A 17868-nucleotide genomic window follows, 5' to 3' on the forward strand; every position below is an offset into this window, starting at 1 on the left:
TGGGAAAACTAGCTTTAGCCTAGAGATGCCTTCTCACACTTAGTAATACCAGTGAGGATATGGGCTTGCAAAAGAGAAAGGTAAACAAGAGCTCCACTAGACATGGACCTTCCCCATCTGATGAGATAGGAACCAGTTTTAACCATTGTTTTTTGATAAATACTCTCCTGGAATTAAATAAACAGAGGAAAAGTGACATTTGAGTTTAGACTGCTGCTCGTTTGGCGTAGTGGGTTAATTTGATTTACAGACGTCCTTCTATAGAGCTACTATTCAGGCAGTTGTGGTTGGAATTCTGCTCTGCGCTGTTAGGAGAGAATCTTTGTTTATAAGAAGTGTTACTTTCTTCTAGAGTGTAACTTTGTAAGTGAGGTGGCACGAAAGGACGCCTTGCTAAGCATCAGTAACTTCTGTTTGCAAAGGACTTGTTTTGAAATTGCTGTATGTTAGTAATGAGACATTGCTTCCCAAACAGTAATTCTTTAAATGCATCGAGTTAGAGAGGTGACATGCGGTGCAGAAGAGGTTTTTCTCTCTGTATCTGTTAAACTGTTAAAATGAATGTGGATTTCCAGCTACCAGGACTCAGCTGGGGTGTTGTCCAATTAATGTGATGCCCTGTGACACTTTGACTCTGACTGTAGCAGGACAAATCACTAATAGCCTCTTTTTTTCTTTCTCTTTACAGTAAAGAAAGCTAAACTCCAAGGACCACCAGGTAAGCCATGCTCTGATGCTTGTTAACAACGATGGGGATACCTGTTCCCTCTCTCCTGCTCATGTTGCTCACGCCAGTTTCATCTACCTCCTCTCGGCTCCTCCATGTTCTCCTTAGGAATGACAGAATCTACCCAGAGAGTCCAGGCATCCTGAGTTAATAGAGGGCTTAAGGCTGTGATCTGGTGTCACAGTGCTAAGGACCTACCTGCTCACCTGACTGGTGATGGGTGAGCAAAGATGTTCCTTTACTGTCACCAATTCCCACCCAACCATGTCCTTTTCCTCTCATCCTTTCTCTGTTAAAGGATGTTAAAAACCCCCTGTTAAAACCAGGATATTAGAATGTCTGCCAAGCAGAACTGGTGCATGCCTGTGTGGATTCAGTACCGCCTCGATCCTGATCAGGATTGCTGATGGTGTCTCAGAATTGATTCATTCTCTTATGTTGCAGTCCATAATGGCCCTGCTTGGGGTTGAAATCCCATCTGCTAGGTTTTGTGTCTGTGTAATAAAATAAAACCAAACAGCTGGTGACACCCAAAATTTACAGTCGAGGCAGCTATTTCACTGCAGTTCAGTAGCTAGCATGGAATCCCTTAGCAGGCAGACACGTATATTGAATGAAATTTTATGTGCAGTTTACAAAAGAATGAGCAGTTTGCCTTTGGAATAACACCTACTCAGATGTTTATATCTGAAGCAATTACACAGCTGTATTCATGACTTATTTGTTCAGCTTCATTATCTTGATCTAACCATCCTCAGGTTATAGCAGAAAGTTTTCCAGATCTCTTTGTCTATACACCATGTCAGGTCAAAATCTGCGTGTGCACCAACCTTGAATTTCCATGCAAGGAAAGCAGAGTGCCAGGACTGGAAGGAAGATAGGGTGTACCTTATCCTTTCTGTAATCAAGAAGCCTGCTCACGGCTTTGTCTTGCAGTCTAGGTTTAACTCAACTGAAGTGTGTGATTTCACTGACAAGTCCAGTGTTCCGTGAAGATGCAAGTGATGTAGCTAGATATGAGGGAATCTGACTTTCAATGACTTCCACTTCTTCCCAAGCTTCTGGATCATGTAGTTTCTCATTCCTCGATTTCAGTTAGGGTATTTGAAACTATATGCTGGGACATGTTATAGTAACCTGCAACAATGATGCATGCAAATTTTGACAGTATGAAAATGGACTGTGATCTGTCTTATGCTGGCAATAAATATAGCAGAACACTGAAGTATTAAAATATGTACACTGCTTTCCAGCTATGTAGCACATGTCTTGTTCCAGGCTTGATTAAACTGATAGATAGGTCTGGGATGGTAACACCTCTTGAAAAGGAATTTGTTCATTCTTGGATACTGATATTCAAACTTTGTATGTGTCTGTGCTTGGCTGCGTTTGGTTTTATTAGCTAAAAGATAGCAGCCATTAGGAAAAAAGTAGTTCCACGCGTTTTCTTCAGATTTAAAATAAAAAGCAAAATATCTAAACAAAGCTTGCTGAAATGTGAGTGTAATCTGGTTCTTACCTGTATTGGTTAAACCAGTTGACCTATCAGTTTTAGCACATTTACCATAAATCACTGCATTTTCTTTCTGCTGCGAACTGGTCTGTAAAGTTCTTGTAGATTCATGCGTGGAAAACCAGATTGGAACTACCAGAGCAGTTGAGTCAGAAGGGAAGAGATGATACGTACTATCAGTCCAACTGCTTCAGCAAGTTTGCTAATGACACCAAGCTGTGTGGTTCGGTTGATACACTGAAGAAAAGAGGTGCCATCCAGAGGGACCTTCACACGCTTGTGAGGTGGGCTGATGTCAGCCTTATAAAGTTTAACCATGACAAGTGCAAGGTCCTACACCTGGGTCAGAGCAATCCCAGGCACAGCTACAGGTTGGGCAGAGAAGAGATTGAGAGCAGCCCTGCAGAGAAGGACTTGGGGGTGTTGGTCGATGAGAAAATGAACATGAGCCGGCTTCAGTGTGTGCTTGCAGCCCAGAAAGCAACCGTATCCTGGGCTGCATCAAGAGGAGTGTGACCAGCAGGTTGAAGGAGGTGATCCTGCCCCTCTACTCTGCTCTCGTGAGACCTCACTTGGAGTATTGTGTGCAGTTCTGGTGTCCTCAACATAAAAAGGACATGGAACTGTTGGAACAAGTCCAGAGGAGGGCCACGAGGATGATCAGGGGACTGGAGCACCTCCCGTATGAAGATAGGCTGAGAAAGTTGGGGCTGTTCAGCGTGGAGAAGAGAAGGCTGCGGGGAGACCTCAGAGCAGCCTTCCAGTATCTGAAGGGGGCCTACAAGGATGCTGGGGATGGACTCTTCATCAGGGACTGTAGTGACAGGGCAAGGGGTAACGGGTTCAAACTTAAACAGGGGAAGTTTAGATTGGATCTAAGGAAGAAATTCTTTACTGTGAGGGTGGTGAGGCACTGGAATGGGTTGCCCAGGGAAGTTGTGAATGCTCCATCCTTGGCGGTGTTCAAGGCCAGGTTGGATGAGGCCTTGGGTGACATGGTTTAGTGTGAGGTGTCCCTGCCCATGGCAGGGGGGTTGGAACTAGATGATCTCAAGGTCCTTTCCAACCTGAACTATTCTATGATTCTATGATTCTTGCTTTTATGTTTTGCAAGTTTGTTTTTCAGTCTGCATGAGGGGCCCTATTCCTTCAGACTGTCTTCTCTTCCTGTTGTCTGTGTTTCAGTTACAGCATCTTTACACACAAAGTGTCTTGTGTTCTTCAGGATTTTACTATTTCTTTGTCCCTGACTTGCTGGAAGTGCTTAATTGAGTGTTTTTATTTGTGGGTGAATTTCTAAGAAACTGTGATTGAAAATTTGATGGTAGGTAAAAATCATCCTAACATGAAGTAAAAAATGTCCTGGGTCCCTAACTCAATGTCCATGCATATGGGCTTTTCATTTTGGGTTCCCTGAGGTGCAATGTATGGACTGAAAACCTTGCAATGTTGCACTTACGTGAGGAGATGATTTTTTGTTTCCCATTCCCCAGATAAATTCAATACCTATGTGACCCTGAAAGTGCAAAATGTGAAGAGCACAACAGTAGCCGTGCGAGGTGATCAACCCTGCTGGGAACAAGACTTCATGTTGTAAGTATGGTGTTCTGCAGTGATGAGGGGTGCTTGTGGTTGAGTCTTTCCACAGCACTGATGTTTATATGGAACTGCTGTTGCATTGTATAAGTTGGAGTACTTAAGTAGGTAAAATGCACAGCCTGGTGACAGCCTAAATGCTTTTATGTTGTACACACTGACCTGTGTATCTGATTTGCTTTGGGCCTCGATAGTCCTGCATGTAGCCAGGATTTCCCAGTACCTTTTAAAATGGTGTTTGGTTTTCTTTTGCTGGTGGATGAATGACTCATGTATTGCATCTGCTTCTGTTTCTATAGCTTTGTAAGACAAAGTGAACTAAATCACTAGATCTTGAGCTCCCAGAGATTTTCTCTGAACTTGGCACGGACACTGCTGTTGCGGGGGAATGATGATGTGGTCTTCATCTTGTGGAGTCTAACATGAGGTGTTTACATGGTATCTGTAGCAAGAGACCCACATGGGATTTTGTGAGTGTGTTTCCAAATTCAGCAGCAGTTGGTGGAAGCTTTTGCCTCTGGTTGAGGAGTTCACCTGCGTCAGTGCAGTACTGCCATCATAGCTGTGCTCCCATTTCCTTTGTTTTGGTGACACTCCATTTTCGGAGCAACACATGAGGTGTGTGCTCCTGCACAAAGCCTGAAGCCTGTCCTTTGTCTGGTGAAATGTGTGCTGCTGAATGCCACCATCTTCTCAGCTCTGCAGTTCCTGATCAGACAGAGGCTGTCTGATATAAACTGATATAAACCATGCAGGACTGGGGTAAGGCTGGGGCAGGGAATTGTACCTGTCTGCCAAATCATATGCCTGTGCTCATTCTGTGGATAGGAGCAAAAACATGGCCAGCCACAGAGGGGGCTGCTCACCAGTGATTTAAGAATGGCACTTTGTGTTCAATGATGGCTTTCACAGTTGCTCCTCCTCCTTCCCCTCAACCAGGTGCTGGAACTGCTGTCTGATACCAGCTGGGTGCTTAGCATGCTGTAAGGTCACTGTGCTGTTCCGTAATTAGTTGCTAGGGGATATGAAAGCAGAATATTAGCTGAACTACCTTGCCATTATCATCTCTACTTTAGCCAGGCAACAGCACAGTTCTGATGTTTCTTTATAATAAATATGTTGCATGCAGCAGGGAACATGTTTTTCATGATTCTGTGAATGTTAAATTGTCCCAGGCAAAATTACACTGATATTCCAGTACTACTATTCCCTGCTTTGGTCTTTTTCTTTGTGGAGTTGGAAGAGGCTTTTGAACACAGTAGTTTATCCCTGAGGGAAGAATGCTTTTGCTGTTTGTGTTTATCTCTATGAGGCATAGTAGAAGAATAGGCTAAAACCAAGAAAATGCTTTCTGTCTGTGTTTGTTGTTTTTCCTTCCTTGTGAGACATAACACTTCAGAATTTGGGGCTCTTTGGTTATTTCAGATTTGCTTATTTACCAGACCAGTAAAGCACTTTAATGTATTCTTTGGGGACATTTTCTAATTTTGAAGTAGCTTTAAGAAGACTGCGTATTTGCGGCAAACACCTCTTGAAAGTGCAAACTGATGTTTAGAACATGATGGTTAAATCGGTGTTGAAATTCTTAGAAATGTCTTTCATTTAAATTCTGTGTGCGTGTGGAAAGGGAGGGACACCAAATTCCTCAGTTCTTTTGTTCTTTGAAGCTATTCTGCGTCTAGCCAGAAGGTGGAGAAAGGGAGACACGAAGGCAATCAAAGCCACTATATTGAAAATCCTTTCATTTTTCATTCTTCCGTGGTGGCCTGTCCTGTGGAGTTCTATACAGAAGCCTGTCGGGTGCCTTAAGAGCAATATCTTGCTCTGTCAGTGTATGTTGAAGTAAAGATCGTGTTTTTACTGTGTGCCTGAAAATAGAGAATTTCTTCCTTCTCCTTCCTTTCTGGCTTCACAGTAGTCCAGCCAGCAGAAAATCAGTCGTTTCTGTTGTTACTGCAAGTTAGTGCAATCAGCTATTGCATCTTCCAAGAGCCGAGTGGTGGGAGGGCAGATCAGCAATGCTGCAGGTGCATAGTTGTTAGTTTGGCCTTAATGAGTAGCTGTATCCAAACAGAGGAAGCTGGAGACTCTATTTCAACATGCTAGCAGTAAACTTATAGTAAGGCTGTGTAATAGCTTTTGAACTATTTAGACTATGAGTCATACTGGACACTCCTGACCTCAATTCCAGTGTCTTAAACAAGAACAGAAGCACTCAGGTTTAAAATAGACACTAATGTGCTTTGCTGTAGCTGTAGGGTTTGTCTTGAACCTTGTAAATACAATATTCTCTTTTAAAGTTGTAGGAAGTCTCCAGGGCAAAGCTCAGATAGATGCTGGGATTTATAACAGTGGTTTTTTTGGCCATGATTGCAGTCTGTAGAAATTAGCCACTAATATGCTTTTAAATTCCCATGATAAACTTAATGTGGGTACATCTGGACAGACAGACTGCAGCTTTGTGTCCAAGATACCTACTTTTGGGGACTAGTGGGTGCACTAAAGAGAAGTCCTGAGCTTCAAGAGATAGCAACAATAGTCTTTCTTCATGATAAGACAGTTTGTATCAACAGACAGCTCAGGATTCTTCTCTACTTTGTTGTTTTCACCAGCATTCGGGCTGTGTGTGTGTGTTACGTTGTTCTTAAGTGGGCATGGAAGAGAGGGAGGCACAAATGTTATGAAGCATTGGGAAGAAGCGATTTTGAGGCACATCCTTTTCCTTACTGAGAGGGAAGATATTCTTGAAAACCCTCAGAAAAGTATTTCCAAGAACTTGGCACTTGGTGGTTGCGTGGCTGCATTGCCACTTGCTGCCAGAGATTCACATGGGTCAAAGCCTTGTGATGTCCTGTGAAGGAAGAAGCTAGTGCTGGAGCAGGAGCAGTGCAACACAGCCTGAAGCTAGGCAGTGCTGCTGCTGAAGCTACACTGGGTTTGGGACTGTTACTTACAGGGCTTTAGCTTGCAGTCTTTGTGTAGTTAGTGTTAAACTGTGAGAAATCAGTCATTGGAAAATAGTGTTCCGTGTGAGTATGAACCACCTTGGCCACATGCTTCCAGAAGCTCCCTGTAGCTTGACAAAACTGTATGGAAATTGTTCACTGGTATAATCATGGTGCTAATGCAGAGCCTACAGGAGAATTTGGTTGTATTCGGCTTTTTTCTCACCTGTGCTGCCTTTTCTTTTGTTGCAGTGAGATCAGTCGGTTGGACCTGGGCCTAATCGTTGAAGTATGGAACAAAGGACTGATCTGGGACACCCTGGTTGGGACTGTGTGGATTGCTCTGAAGGCCATTCATCAATCTGATGAGGTTAAGCTGACACAGAGCTTTATTTTGACAGCTGCAGTGTTGATAGTAAATGGGTTACCAACCTGGCTGAGACTTTACTCCTCTGCAAAACTTCCACTTGAGAAGTCAGGAAGGCTGGGTGAGGGGAGAGGGCTGTTGGCATCACATTGTTCTTGTTTTTGAAAGAAGTTGCCAATAGTGACACCAAAACTGGGCTTAAGTAGAGGTCTTTGGTCTCACTTCGTGCACGTGGACTCAGAAAGCAGGGCTTAATCTACTTAAGGAATACACATAATTGACAAATGTCTGAAGTCTTAAGGACTGTTTAGTTTGATGCTCAAATTTGCATGAGTTCCAGCTAAAGACAGAGGATGTCCTGATAATACAAGACAGCTTTTGAGGTAGGCCCAAAGCATATCTACAACATCATCTTAAAAATTCTGGTTGTGGTGTTAGGAGGTTCTAATGGTGTTAATATGAATTGAAAAAAGTAGGAGGTGGCATGTGCCAGTGTGTGTAACTACCCTAACTTGCAGATAGGCAGGACATGTTTGGTTTTTTACTTCAAACTTCAGGACATTTATTTGAAAGATTATTGAATTTGAGCAGGGAGAGAGAGCTTATGTGTTCCATAGAAAGAAAAGAGTGGGATGCCCAGCAGTGTGGCTGTAAGGTCTGGTTGATGCTGAGTTCTTCTGGCTGTTCAGGTACTCCTTGATGCCTGCCTTTGAGGTCTTACCTTTGCAGTGCCACTCAGAAGGCAGTAGTTCTGCTAGGAGGTGATTGCGACTTGTTTTGATAAAGGCCTTTTGAGATATGGAAGAAGAGCTGCTGGTGTGTGCTGGATTGATGTCATTTGATGTTAAAATCAGTTACCAGGCCTTGAGAATACTGTAAGGCTTTTTCTGAAGTCTTTTAGCAAATGTGTGAGAGTTGCTGCGTAGAGACCTGGCAGACTTGGAAATTCACCTGTGGCTTGTGATTCACAGGAAGGTCCTGGGGAGTGGTCTACGCTGGAGGCAGAAGTTGTAATGAAACACGATGAAATCTGTGGAACCAAAAACCCGACTCCTCATAAAATTTTGCTGGACACAAGATTTGAATTACCTTTTGGTGAGTACATTTCAGTAACTTACCCATGGTGCTGGCAGTGGAAGAAAGTGTTTGAGAGCAACTTGAATTTTGTAATCCATTTGTCCTCATTCTCACTTCTATCAATCAGTTCAGCACAAATTGCTGGTGTTCATTTCTTGATGGGCTTCTTTCTAGCAAGATCAGAATAAATAGGAAAGGTTTAAAGGTCTCCAAGTACTGGAATATTTGGACTAGCAGCAATTTAAGAAACTATTAATACTATTTCAGAATTGTGCTGTCACACATTTTGTTCCTGAGCAGGGAACATTAACTTCTTTGTATCTAGACAAATTTGGCTCCAGAAGAGGTCAGGTGTGTTGTTACAGCTGGTCTGTGGTGGGTGCACTTAAACCCTATTAGAAGCATGCAGTTCAGTTAGTGAAACATTAATGCTTAGTGCTCCTGAATATTATCATTAGCAGAGGATATAAATAACTTGGTGTTACAAAAAGTGCCTTTCTGGCAGTTGCTTGTGGTTCAAAAGTACAGAATGTGGAAAAGCAGCTAATTGGAGCAAACCTATTTCAAGTAAAGTTTTGTGTGATTTTATCTATTTTTTTTTTTTTTATTTTGCATTAACACCCCCCCCCCCCCCATCAAAATCCATCAAACAAATGAACATACGCCAAAAGTGAGTCCTTGGCCGAATTGAATCCAGGGCTTACATAGGTTCTCTTTCCAGCTCTTGAGTGACTCCTGGGACCAAGAACAGAGATGATGTGTTTGGGGCTCATGTTATTTTTCTCCTGAACTGAGCTCTGATGTGTGTCAGAGGTGTTTGCCACTGCAAGGCTCATCTCTCCCCCTCTGCCTGTTGCTTATTCTTTGCTGCCAGTCCCCTGGCAGTGTCCACAGTTTCTATCATGCTGTAAGCACGCGTGCAGCATTTGTGCACCCACTGGCATTTGGCCAGCAACTGTCAGGATTGGCCATCTGTTGTGGGAAAAAGTTAGGTCATCTATTAGTCTTATACCCCCATCCTGGATGCCAAGGAGGATGCAGGCTTTGGCTCTGCAGCACTGCAGTCAATATAAATTGTATCTTGTGGTCTGAGCACACTAATTGGAGTGCACAGTCAACTGGATGGCGTGGTTCAGGGTGAGTTCATCATTTTATAAATGTAATAGGCACTGCTTTTTAACCACAGTCCAGTGCATGAAGGGGAAAAGGTATCTGACGTCTTGGCTGTCTTGACAACTAAGCTGTCTAACGTTGTTCTGGAGCCATCCCTCTTCCTTGTGAAGATGTCCTGGTGATTCACTGCTGCTGTCACCCTGTCAGTGGGACATTTATTACTGAAATTGCTTGTAATGTAAGAGGAGGAGCAACTCACTTGATTTCCTTGTGAGCTGAAACATTGGTTCTCTGGATGAGTGTTCAGGCTTCTGGGAGAGAGAGAACGCAGTTCGTGTAGCTAAAAGGCAAAGCTTGTAGCTGCTTCCTTCTCATCTAAGTTAATTCTGACATACTTGCTTGCAGACTCTCTCTGCTTAAAAGGAAATGAAGTTCTCATCTCTCTCTGTATTCAGAGAGTATCCAAAAGAAAACTTGCTTTCTTCTGCAGTTCATGTTTTGGAGTGCATTATGTTTGTGATTGGCTTTTTGTTTTTCAAGTACAGGAAAACAGACTCCTGTAAAACTTTGTGTTAGAGCATCTGGATTTGAAAAATAAAAAATATTTCATGTAGTAGTGTCTTTTCTCCATACTACTATACTCAAAACACAGGACTATTTGTTTGTTTATTTTGGCGTTTTTTAACTACTGTTGTAAAATGTATGATGTTCTATAGAGCATAGAATGCTGAGAAATAGGCTTTAATGCAGAAAATTGAAAACATTAAGTAAATAACCAGCTTTTTGTGGCTCTTCTGTTTTTAACACAACTGATCCTTTAAAGCACATCTGTTACTTTATTCCTTTGCTTAATATGCCAAATACTAAAATAACAGGAACTCCACTCTGCTGTATTGAAGGTCTTTATTTTAGAGTGTGAAAAGTTGTCTGTCCAGTGTTCCATAACATCCAGGAAAATATGGGTGCATCAGTTATCCCTTTCAAGGCTTCTGCTGCTCTTCATTTGAAGATTGCTGTACTTTTTCTTGGATCTTCTCCATTTTCAGTCTGTCATGCCATGGCAAGGTCAGAAGCAGGTTAAAAAGTGGTAGGCAGTAAGAGTGCGGGATATTCCTCTGGAAGATAGCATCTCTCCATACCACTTCTTCAGCAGTGCTTCCCTTCACACCATGACTGAATGTCTCCTGCCATCATCTCTAGGGTAGAGAAGGACTCTGCAAGATGGGTTAGGCTGTCTCCCTGCCCTTGCAGTACTCTGAGACTTGGAGGGATGCATGGAGGTAGCTCAGCTCACAGCACTGCCTCCATATCTCTCCTGATAGATTTGTAGGTCAGTTTCCCTTTAAGGGGAAGGTAGCAGTATGGACTCTTAGTGACCCACATGTGAAGACTGTGATCATATGAGCTGGTAACTGCTGGTTTAAACCTACATGGAGAACTAAATGGATCACTGATCTGCTGTGGAAGTTCTCTAGTCAGCGGCTCTGTTGCTGTAGAAGTTATGTTTTAATAACAGCATGTTTGGAGTGACGCTTGGGAACATTGTGTATCACATTTTGTTTCCCAGGTGAAGATCTCCTGGCTATTGTAGATACATGAGAAGCAGAGCAATATGTGTGCACATGTAGAGCTTGTGCTGCTTTTCAAGTCTGGTATAATACAGCTGTCTGGGATAGTAGCTTTAAACAAAAAACAGTGTTTGTCTGTTTGGCTGTTTCTCTGTGCTTTTCCTATCACTTCTGGCTGCTCAGTTTCATTGAGGTTAGTTGAGGCACACAGATGCAGTACTCCAGGTTATTCAGTCTGTGTATTTAAAATATCTCACTGTATTTAGGTGGAGCTTGAGAACTTTTTAAGGGATTGTGAAAGATTATAAATGAATTTGAAAACCAGAAAAGCTGAAGTGCTTGGTGTAAAACATGATCAATATGCAAAGAGGTTTAGAAACAGGTTTGTTGTTTGTACTATATTTATCCCAGATTAATTTGCTGCTTCTGCTTCCACCAGGATTCTTCCTGCCTGGTACTTTGGAGACTGGCAACAGCTAATGCTGAAGTAAATGCAGAACGTGCTTATGTGGTAGTGGTAGTACATGATGAAAGCAATGCAGATATATTCCCCCCCCCCCCCCATGAAGTTGTTTCTAGGTGTTTACCCGGCTTGGAGTTGGGACACAGTCACTTCCTAACAGAGTCTGGTGAAAGCTGTAGTCTTTGCACCTGGTGTTATAAAATAACCTTTCCTGAGGTCATCCGGGTGTTAAACCTTGTTAATATCCAGATTTCTACCAGGACAAAGAACATCTGTGGTGGCCTTGATGTATGCTCCATGTGTCCTGTTGCATGTTCCAGATGCAGCTCTTGCATTGTGTTCAGTAGTGCTGTTAGCGTGACATTAGCTTGTGGTGTACAAGAGGGAGAGATTTGTGGATCTTCTACAGTGAGCATCTGTGTGAGATGGACTATGCTGCTGGGGACCAGACTGTCATCTAATATTCTCTGCCAGCCTTGTGTTCTTAAATGTTTAATCTTGCAGAAACAGAATGACTGAAAATCCTCTTCTATAAAAGTGCAGCAAAGCGTGAGCATTTGAAATGTGAAGTGTTGGTGAGAGTTGATATTAACCCCTAGGGTGCAAAGCATTTTTATGCATGGTAGTCTTTTAAAAATGGTATTAAACCTACTGCCTTCTTGATAGGAGGAAGTGGTTGCTAGTGAAGACAGGCTGGAGCAGCTTTCTCCACTGATCGTAACCTGTTTCTTTTCAGGAACAAGACAGACATACCTAAGAAAGGAGAAAACTATTCTTGGTATTAGACAATTTGCCAGTAGGAAAAAGACAGTCTTCTTATTATTTTCCTGATGTAGTGAATGTGTGCTGGCACAGACTTTCCAAGATGCTGCTTTTTGACTGTAAAATTGTGCTGTTCAAAAGCAATTTTACTCTGTCCCCCTTTTTCTAGAAGTGCAGTGGCTGTGTGCAAGTTCCTCACAGGATAAAGAACTCAAATATGCTTTTGGCTCCCGAACTACAGCAGTTTGGGTCTGTGCCAGGCTGTTTTTATAGATCATTGGAGTGAAAATGCTTTTAGTGTTCTTGCCACTCCCAGGCTAGGAGCATGCTGATCTGCATCTAGCCATCAGGTGGAGTAAATGTGCTTTGTTGTTTTATTACCTTGGGAGCTGTACAGAAAGGGAAATGCTCAGCACCATGAAGTTATTTCAGTGAGAACCTGTGAAGATTCCTGTACCGCTGGAAAGGGGAGAAATTGGGTCTGGGAAGAGAGAAAGCCAGGTGAAGGCTTGTAAGAAAGTGGGGAGAGGAGGGGTATTGCTTCTACTTCCAGCACTTGTTTTCACTCATGCGAACCTGGAGCATGCCCCAGACCAGGGCTTGCTGCCTGAGAAAAACTCAGGTGGCACAAGGTGATGTGCAAGGAGTAGAGAAAGGACCACCAAGCCTGAGGTGAAGAAAAGATTTATGGCTGAAGCTCCTGGTTATTGCCAAGCTAGAGATCTCCAAGTGGTAATACTGCCACGTTTAGGTACCTGAGGGGTCTAAGTGAACGAAGTGGTCTGCACAGATGAGGCAAATTCTTCTCTAATTCCTTCCTCAGTCTGCTAACTCTCTGTACTGCTGTGTCTCCTTTCTCTGGTGGTGTAGTGTATCCAGGTGTCAGGGCCATGGGTGCACTGATGAGTCTTAATTGCTGTGAGCAATCTTACCTGGGACCACTCACACCCTCTGCTCATGGGCCTAGGAGCCTTACTTCAGCTTAGCTCTGAGCTTTCAGTCCTGAGTGATGCTATGGGAGTTACTAATCCCCCACCTCAGCTGTTGCCAGGTCTGTGCCTGCTTATGGAGCCCACAGAGCCGGGCCAAGATGTGGACTGACTTCCTGGCTTGACCTCAGACCTGCCTGTGGATGTGGGCTCCTGGTTGAACCTGGACATAATCTCTGCTCTCCTTCTTCAGGTGCTGTAGGATGGGGCCCTGGCTGGCAAGTCCTCTGCCCTGCCAGCCATGGGATATCCTTTGCCTCTCCTCCTTTAGGGAGCATCCAGACCTTACTGCTCCCTAACACCAGGAGCCCATAGAAGACACTGGGTTCAGCTTCCAGCTGAAGATGGCAGTAGGAGCAAGGATAATAAAGCTTGCAACATTTCCATGTTGGTATCAAATTAAGCTAGTGAACATGTCTGCTCATCTCCTCTGCTCATCTCCTCTGTTCTTGTTCATCAGTTTTGTTTCACTGACGTATGGCCTTGCTCCTCTGTTTACTAAGCATGATGTCAGCAAAGTCCCGAGCTGGCATCAGATGGCCTCTGTTTGGAGTAGTTCAGCTATTTATCTTGTAACCAAAAGTTAATGTAGCGGGGTAACTTGCACTTGTAATCAAAGCTGAGCAGTGACGTAGCAGCTGGCCAGTGGACATGGCCTTACAAGCAATCAGTCTGTGATCTCTGCTATAGGGATTTTCATTCTCTGCATTCCGAAGAACCGGCGTCAACAACACAGCTGACTGAGATGACACAAAAATGGATGATGAAGCTGAAAAATAGTTGCAAACTGTTTTTCTCAAAAACCAGAGAATTCTGTCTCATTGGGTGGTTCTTCTGAGCAGGTAACTTGACTCAAGTTCCTAGGCCAGTTGCTGTTTTAAAGTTTTAAACTCTCATGTTTAAGACTGGCTGTGCAATAACTGTACTGCCATTTGTGTTGATGAAAAGGGTTTCTCTAAGACCAAGAAGATGTCCTTAAGGCAGCCAGTATCTAGACAGTAGTAGATTTTTATTTTTTACAGGTTTTTATCTCTGACTTGCATAGGAAGCTGTTTCAATGGAATAGCAACAATCCTGCACTGAATATCTGATAACTCCATCTATGAAATGGGCATCTTGGATGGACCTGTTGTTCCTATCTTGTATCCAAGGAAGATGGTGCTGCTTGGTGCCTGGGCATGCTAAACTGTGGCCTGTGGGGAAAACACTGAAGCCTATTCTGAGACAGCTGCATTTTGTTTAGTGTTCATGGTAATCCATTGTTTCATCCCACCTAGATCTGTTTGATTTCAGGCTGCAGAGTTGAGTTGTTTTGCCTGGCCTTTAGTCCTCAGTTTGTGAGCTTTTTTTTGTCTTTTAAAGAAGTGATGGCTTTCAGAGATAAAATTCCATATCCTTTGCTTTAATGTTTGGCCTGCTTCAGGTGCTTGTTGGGAGTTTATTCTTCTAAATCTCATCAAGTTGTATGCTGATAGTCCTTCAGTTAATTGATGTCTTCTTTCTAGTTAGTTCTGTGCAGATTTCCTTTGAATCCCATCCCTAACTTGTGGAGAGTTCATCTAATAAATCTGTCCCCCTGTGATCCATAGCCCTGGTGATCAAAAGTGTGTATATATTTCTACAACTCCTGTAATTGTGGAAGACTCTCTTATGTTTCTCTTGTTTCTTAATAGGATCTAACAACAAAGCAATATACTGTGCATTAGAAAGAGCAACTAGCTCTGCATGTTATGGCTAAAATAAGTTCTTTTAGTCTCCCTTCAAGGAAGGAGAAATAGGTTCTCTTTTTTTCCTACTTAATGCAGGTTTGCTAGAGCCAGGTTCTAATTTTCCAGCTCTCTAAAACTTTCTCAAGTGGGGCCTGTTTTATCCTCCTTGTTTGGGTAAGACTAGCTGCATAAAAATACAGTGGTGTTTGTGTTACAAAAGTGTAGCCATTTAATTCATAGTCCAAGGAAATCCCTCCTTTTGAAATCTCGAATTCCACTAAATCTGGCACGTTCCTTGTTCTTGTTGAAAGCAGTTTGTGTTCTAGCATTCTGGCCGCTATTATCTCCAGATGTTTTGGGGTCATTGGCTTCATAAGATGATGTTTTATGTGGCTGAGAGAGGACGTGTAGGACAGGTATACCATTTAAGTATAAGAAAGCATCATAGGTCCCAATGGAGTGCTTACATGCCAGTAAGTCTTGTTCTTATTTCTCTCAGGAGCAAGAGTGGATGTAGCTTACAGAACCACCTTTTCATCAGAAGACCATTCCAGCCTACTTCTCCCATTCTTGCCAATGCATAGCTTAGCATATGATTACAGCTGTGTTCGTAGGATATGGTTCATTGCAGGAAAACAAACTTGTTAAATGTAAACTTCTTAGCTCCTAATGAGGCACCTACGAGTGTAAAGAGTTAAAAGAGCTGGGAAAACTTGCTAAACTGGTATTATACTCATCCTCATTTGTCAGCTTGCAGGATTGGTGGAGTCTAGCTGGAGCAGTCCCTCCACTTCCTTCCTGTTTGATCTAAGAAGTTCCTGCATTGGTGTATTTTTGGGCCATAAGAAGCCAAATTTCAGAAGTCATTACAGTCAGGAGGATGTTGAGTGGCTAAAAAACCAAAAATCCCCAACAGGCAGAAAAAATCCCAAACTTTTTTTCCATCTTTCCAATGATTTTATACTATCCCATTTCTAAATAATTTACTTAATTGTCCTGGATTGAGAGCCTGGGTGATACGTTTTCTTTCAGCGGGCTATTTCCCTTGATGCTGTGCATCTCTTGCTCTATTCCTTGAGCAGTTTGTACCTAACTTACCTTGTGTTAAGCTTTCCAAAGCACTTCCAAGGGTGTACTTTGAGAGGTGAAACTTCTTTTTGGCAGAAGTTTGTGCTTTCTTCAAACCGTTTAGGACACTGTATTACTTCAAAGTGTGAAACAGAAAATAATTACCAAAATAAAGATGATAATGCTTTCCACTTGCTGTCAGTCATCAACTTGGCAAATCTAGAAGGTAAAAGGGTGGTTGTGACTTCATTTCACAATGAATTGCAGTGTGGTGTAAGAATGGGAACGTGCTTTCGTGTGAGTATGACTGCCTGTAACACTGATCATTACCTCAAAAGATTTAACTTATTGCTTGCAAAGGAATACAAGAGACCATTTATTTTTTGGTATTTAATCTGTGTTACAGCAGGTATGTTTGCACGGTGTGCTGTTCAGAAAAAGCCCTGTTCTACTGAGGCTGTAAAAACCTCCAGAAGAAGCTCTTGATCTTGCTATGTGTTATTAGGCAGATAGCAAGTGTATTAATGTAAGTGTGAAATAGCTTTTAATAAACTAATAGATGAATTGAGTATGAATCAGCCTGCCTTACTCCTTCCTACCTTTGCGTGGTGTGCACCTTCAGACAAGAAAGCAATGTAAGTTCTTGTACTGTTACTGTCTACAATGGTGGGTTGCTTTTTCTTCATCTGTCTGCTAACACAAGACAGTCCTATAACTTCAAACTGCGTGTGCGTTTTTTTTTGTGGTGTGATCTTGGAATATCCTTTCTGTTTTAATGCTACTGGTGCTAAATGTAAATTGACCTGGTTAATAATATGGTGTGACTTACTTTTTTGGTATAGATATCCCTGAAGAAGAGGCCAGATACTGGACCAGAAAATTAGAACAAATAAATTCACTGGGAGATGATGAGGTAAATGTCTCAATTGAAGATGAATGTAGCCTTGAATGCCTTATAACTTGCTTTTATTCTTTGTATTGGATCCCTGTGATTAAGGTAACTGCTAAATGTTAATTATTTACAAGTCTTCCATGAACTTTTTATAGTTCTACTTTTTCAATGTACTGTTAGTATTAGGAGAGGAACACTTTTTTGCATGCTGGAAGTGCTTGAGTATTGAGAACAGTTTTCTGGGTGCGTGTACACTCAAAGGAAAGGTAATACCGTATTTTCATCTCGGAATAGGGTGAAGCTGTTTTTGACAAGCTGTGGTAGGTTCTTATCACTTGTGAAATCAAGTCAAAGGGACATTTTTGCAGTTGGCCTTTTCTAGGAAGAAGACAAAGCAAGTTACTGAAGCTTTCTTGGAACAAAGGACTGTTGGAGCTGTTAGCTTGTGTCCTAATCCAGTTGTTAATGGCTCAGTTTATATATAACTTCTAGTATAATACCTGCTAGCTATAGCTTTGCTTTCTTTCCTAGTGTGTACTTGGCTAAACAGCTGAAAACTAAAAGTTGATTTTTTTTTTAAATCAGTCTTACATGATTTAAAAATTTCTTTACAGTTCCTACTGTTTTCAAAATAATATTTGACATACCACCCCCTGCCACAGGAAGGGACACCTTCCTGTGGAAGCAACCTTCCACTAGAGTAGGTTGCTCCAAACCCCATCCAGCCTGGCCTTGAACACTGTCAGGAATGGGGCAGCCACAGCTTCTCTGGGCACCCTGTTCCAGTGCCTCAGCACCCTCACAGGGAGGAACTCTTCCTAGTATCTAATGTGAGTCTCCCCTCTGTCACTTTAAAGCCATTCCCCCTTGTCCTGTCCCTACATGCCTTTGTAAAAAGCCTCTCTCAATCAGGATTTCTTGTAGGCACCCTTTAGCTACTGGAAGCTGCTCTAAGGTCTCCCTGGAGCCTCCTCTTCTGCAAGCTGACAGTGACTTAGGAGGTTTTTGTTCTAGGATCCTTCATCTATTTGTTCCTGCTCTTTAATGAGTCATTCAGTTGAAGAAAAATAGGGTGGGTT

General features: G+C 42.5%; 1 protein-coding gene across 1 annotated transcript in view; it reads left to right on the forward strand.

Moving 5' to 3' along the window:
• LOC308231703 (protein unc-13 homolog B-like) overlaps positions 1-17868 on the forward strand; it is a gene marked incomplete at both ends in the record, with an annotated part of 214278 nt that overhangs the window by 27639 nt on the left and 168771 nt on the right. Inside the window, 5 exons of the mRNA XM_080637365.1 lie at positions 689-718; positions 3734-3833; positions 7034-7151; positions 8120-8243; positions 16740-16810. Coding sequence (XP_080493491.1) covers positions 689-718; positions 3734-3833; positions 7034-7151; positions 8120-8243; positions 16740-16810 — 443 coding nt within the window. The remainder of the gene's footprint in view (positions 1-688; positions 719-3733; positions 3834-7033; positions 7152-8119; positions 8244-16739; positions 16811-17868) is intronic.

Source organism: Psittacula echo (genome assembly GCF_963264785.1).
Source record: "Psittacula echo genome assembly, chromosome: Z".
NCBI classification, from domain to species: Eukaryota; Metazoa; Chordata; class Aves; order Psittaciformes; family Psittacidae; genus Psittacula; species Psittacula echo.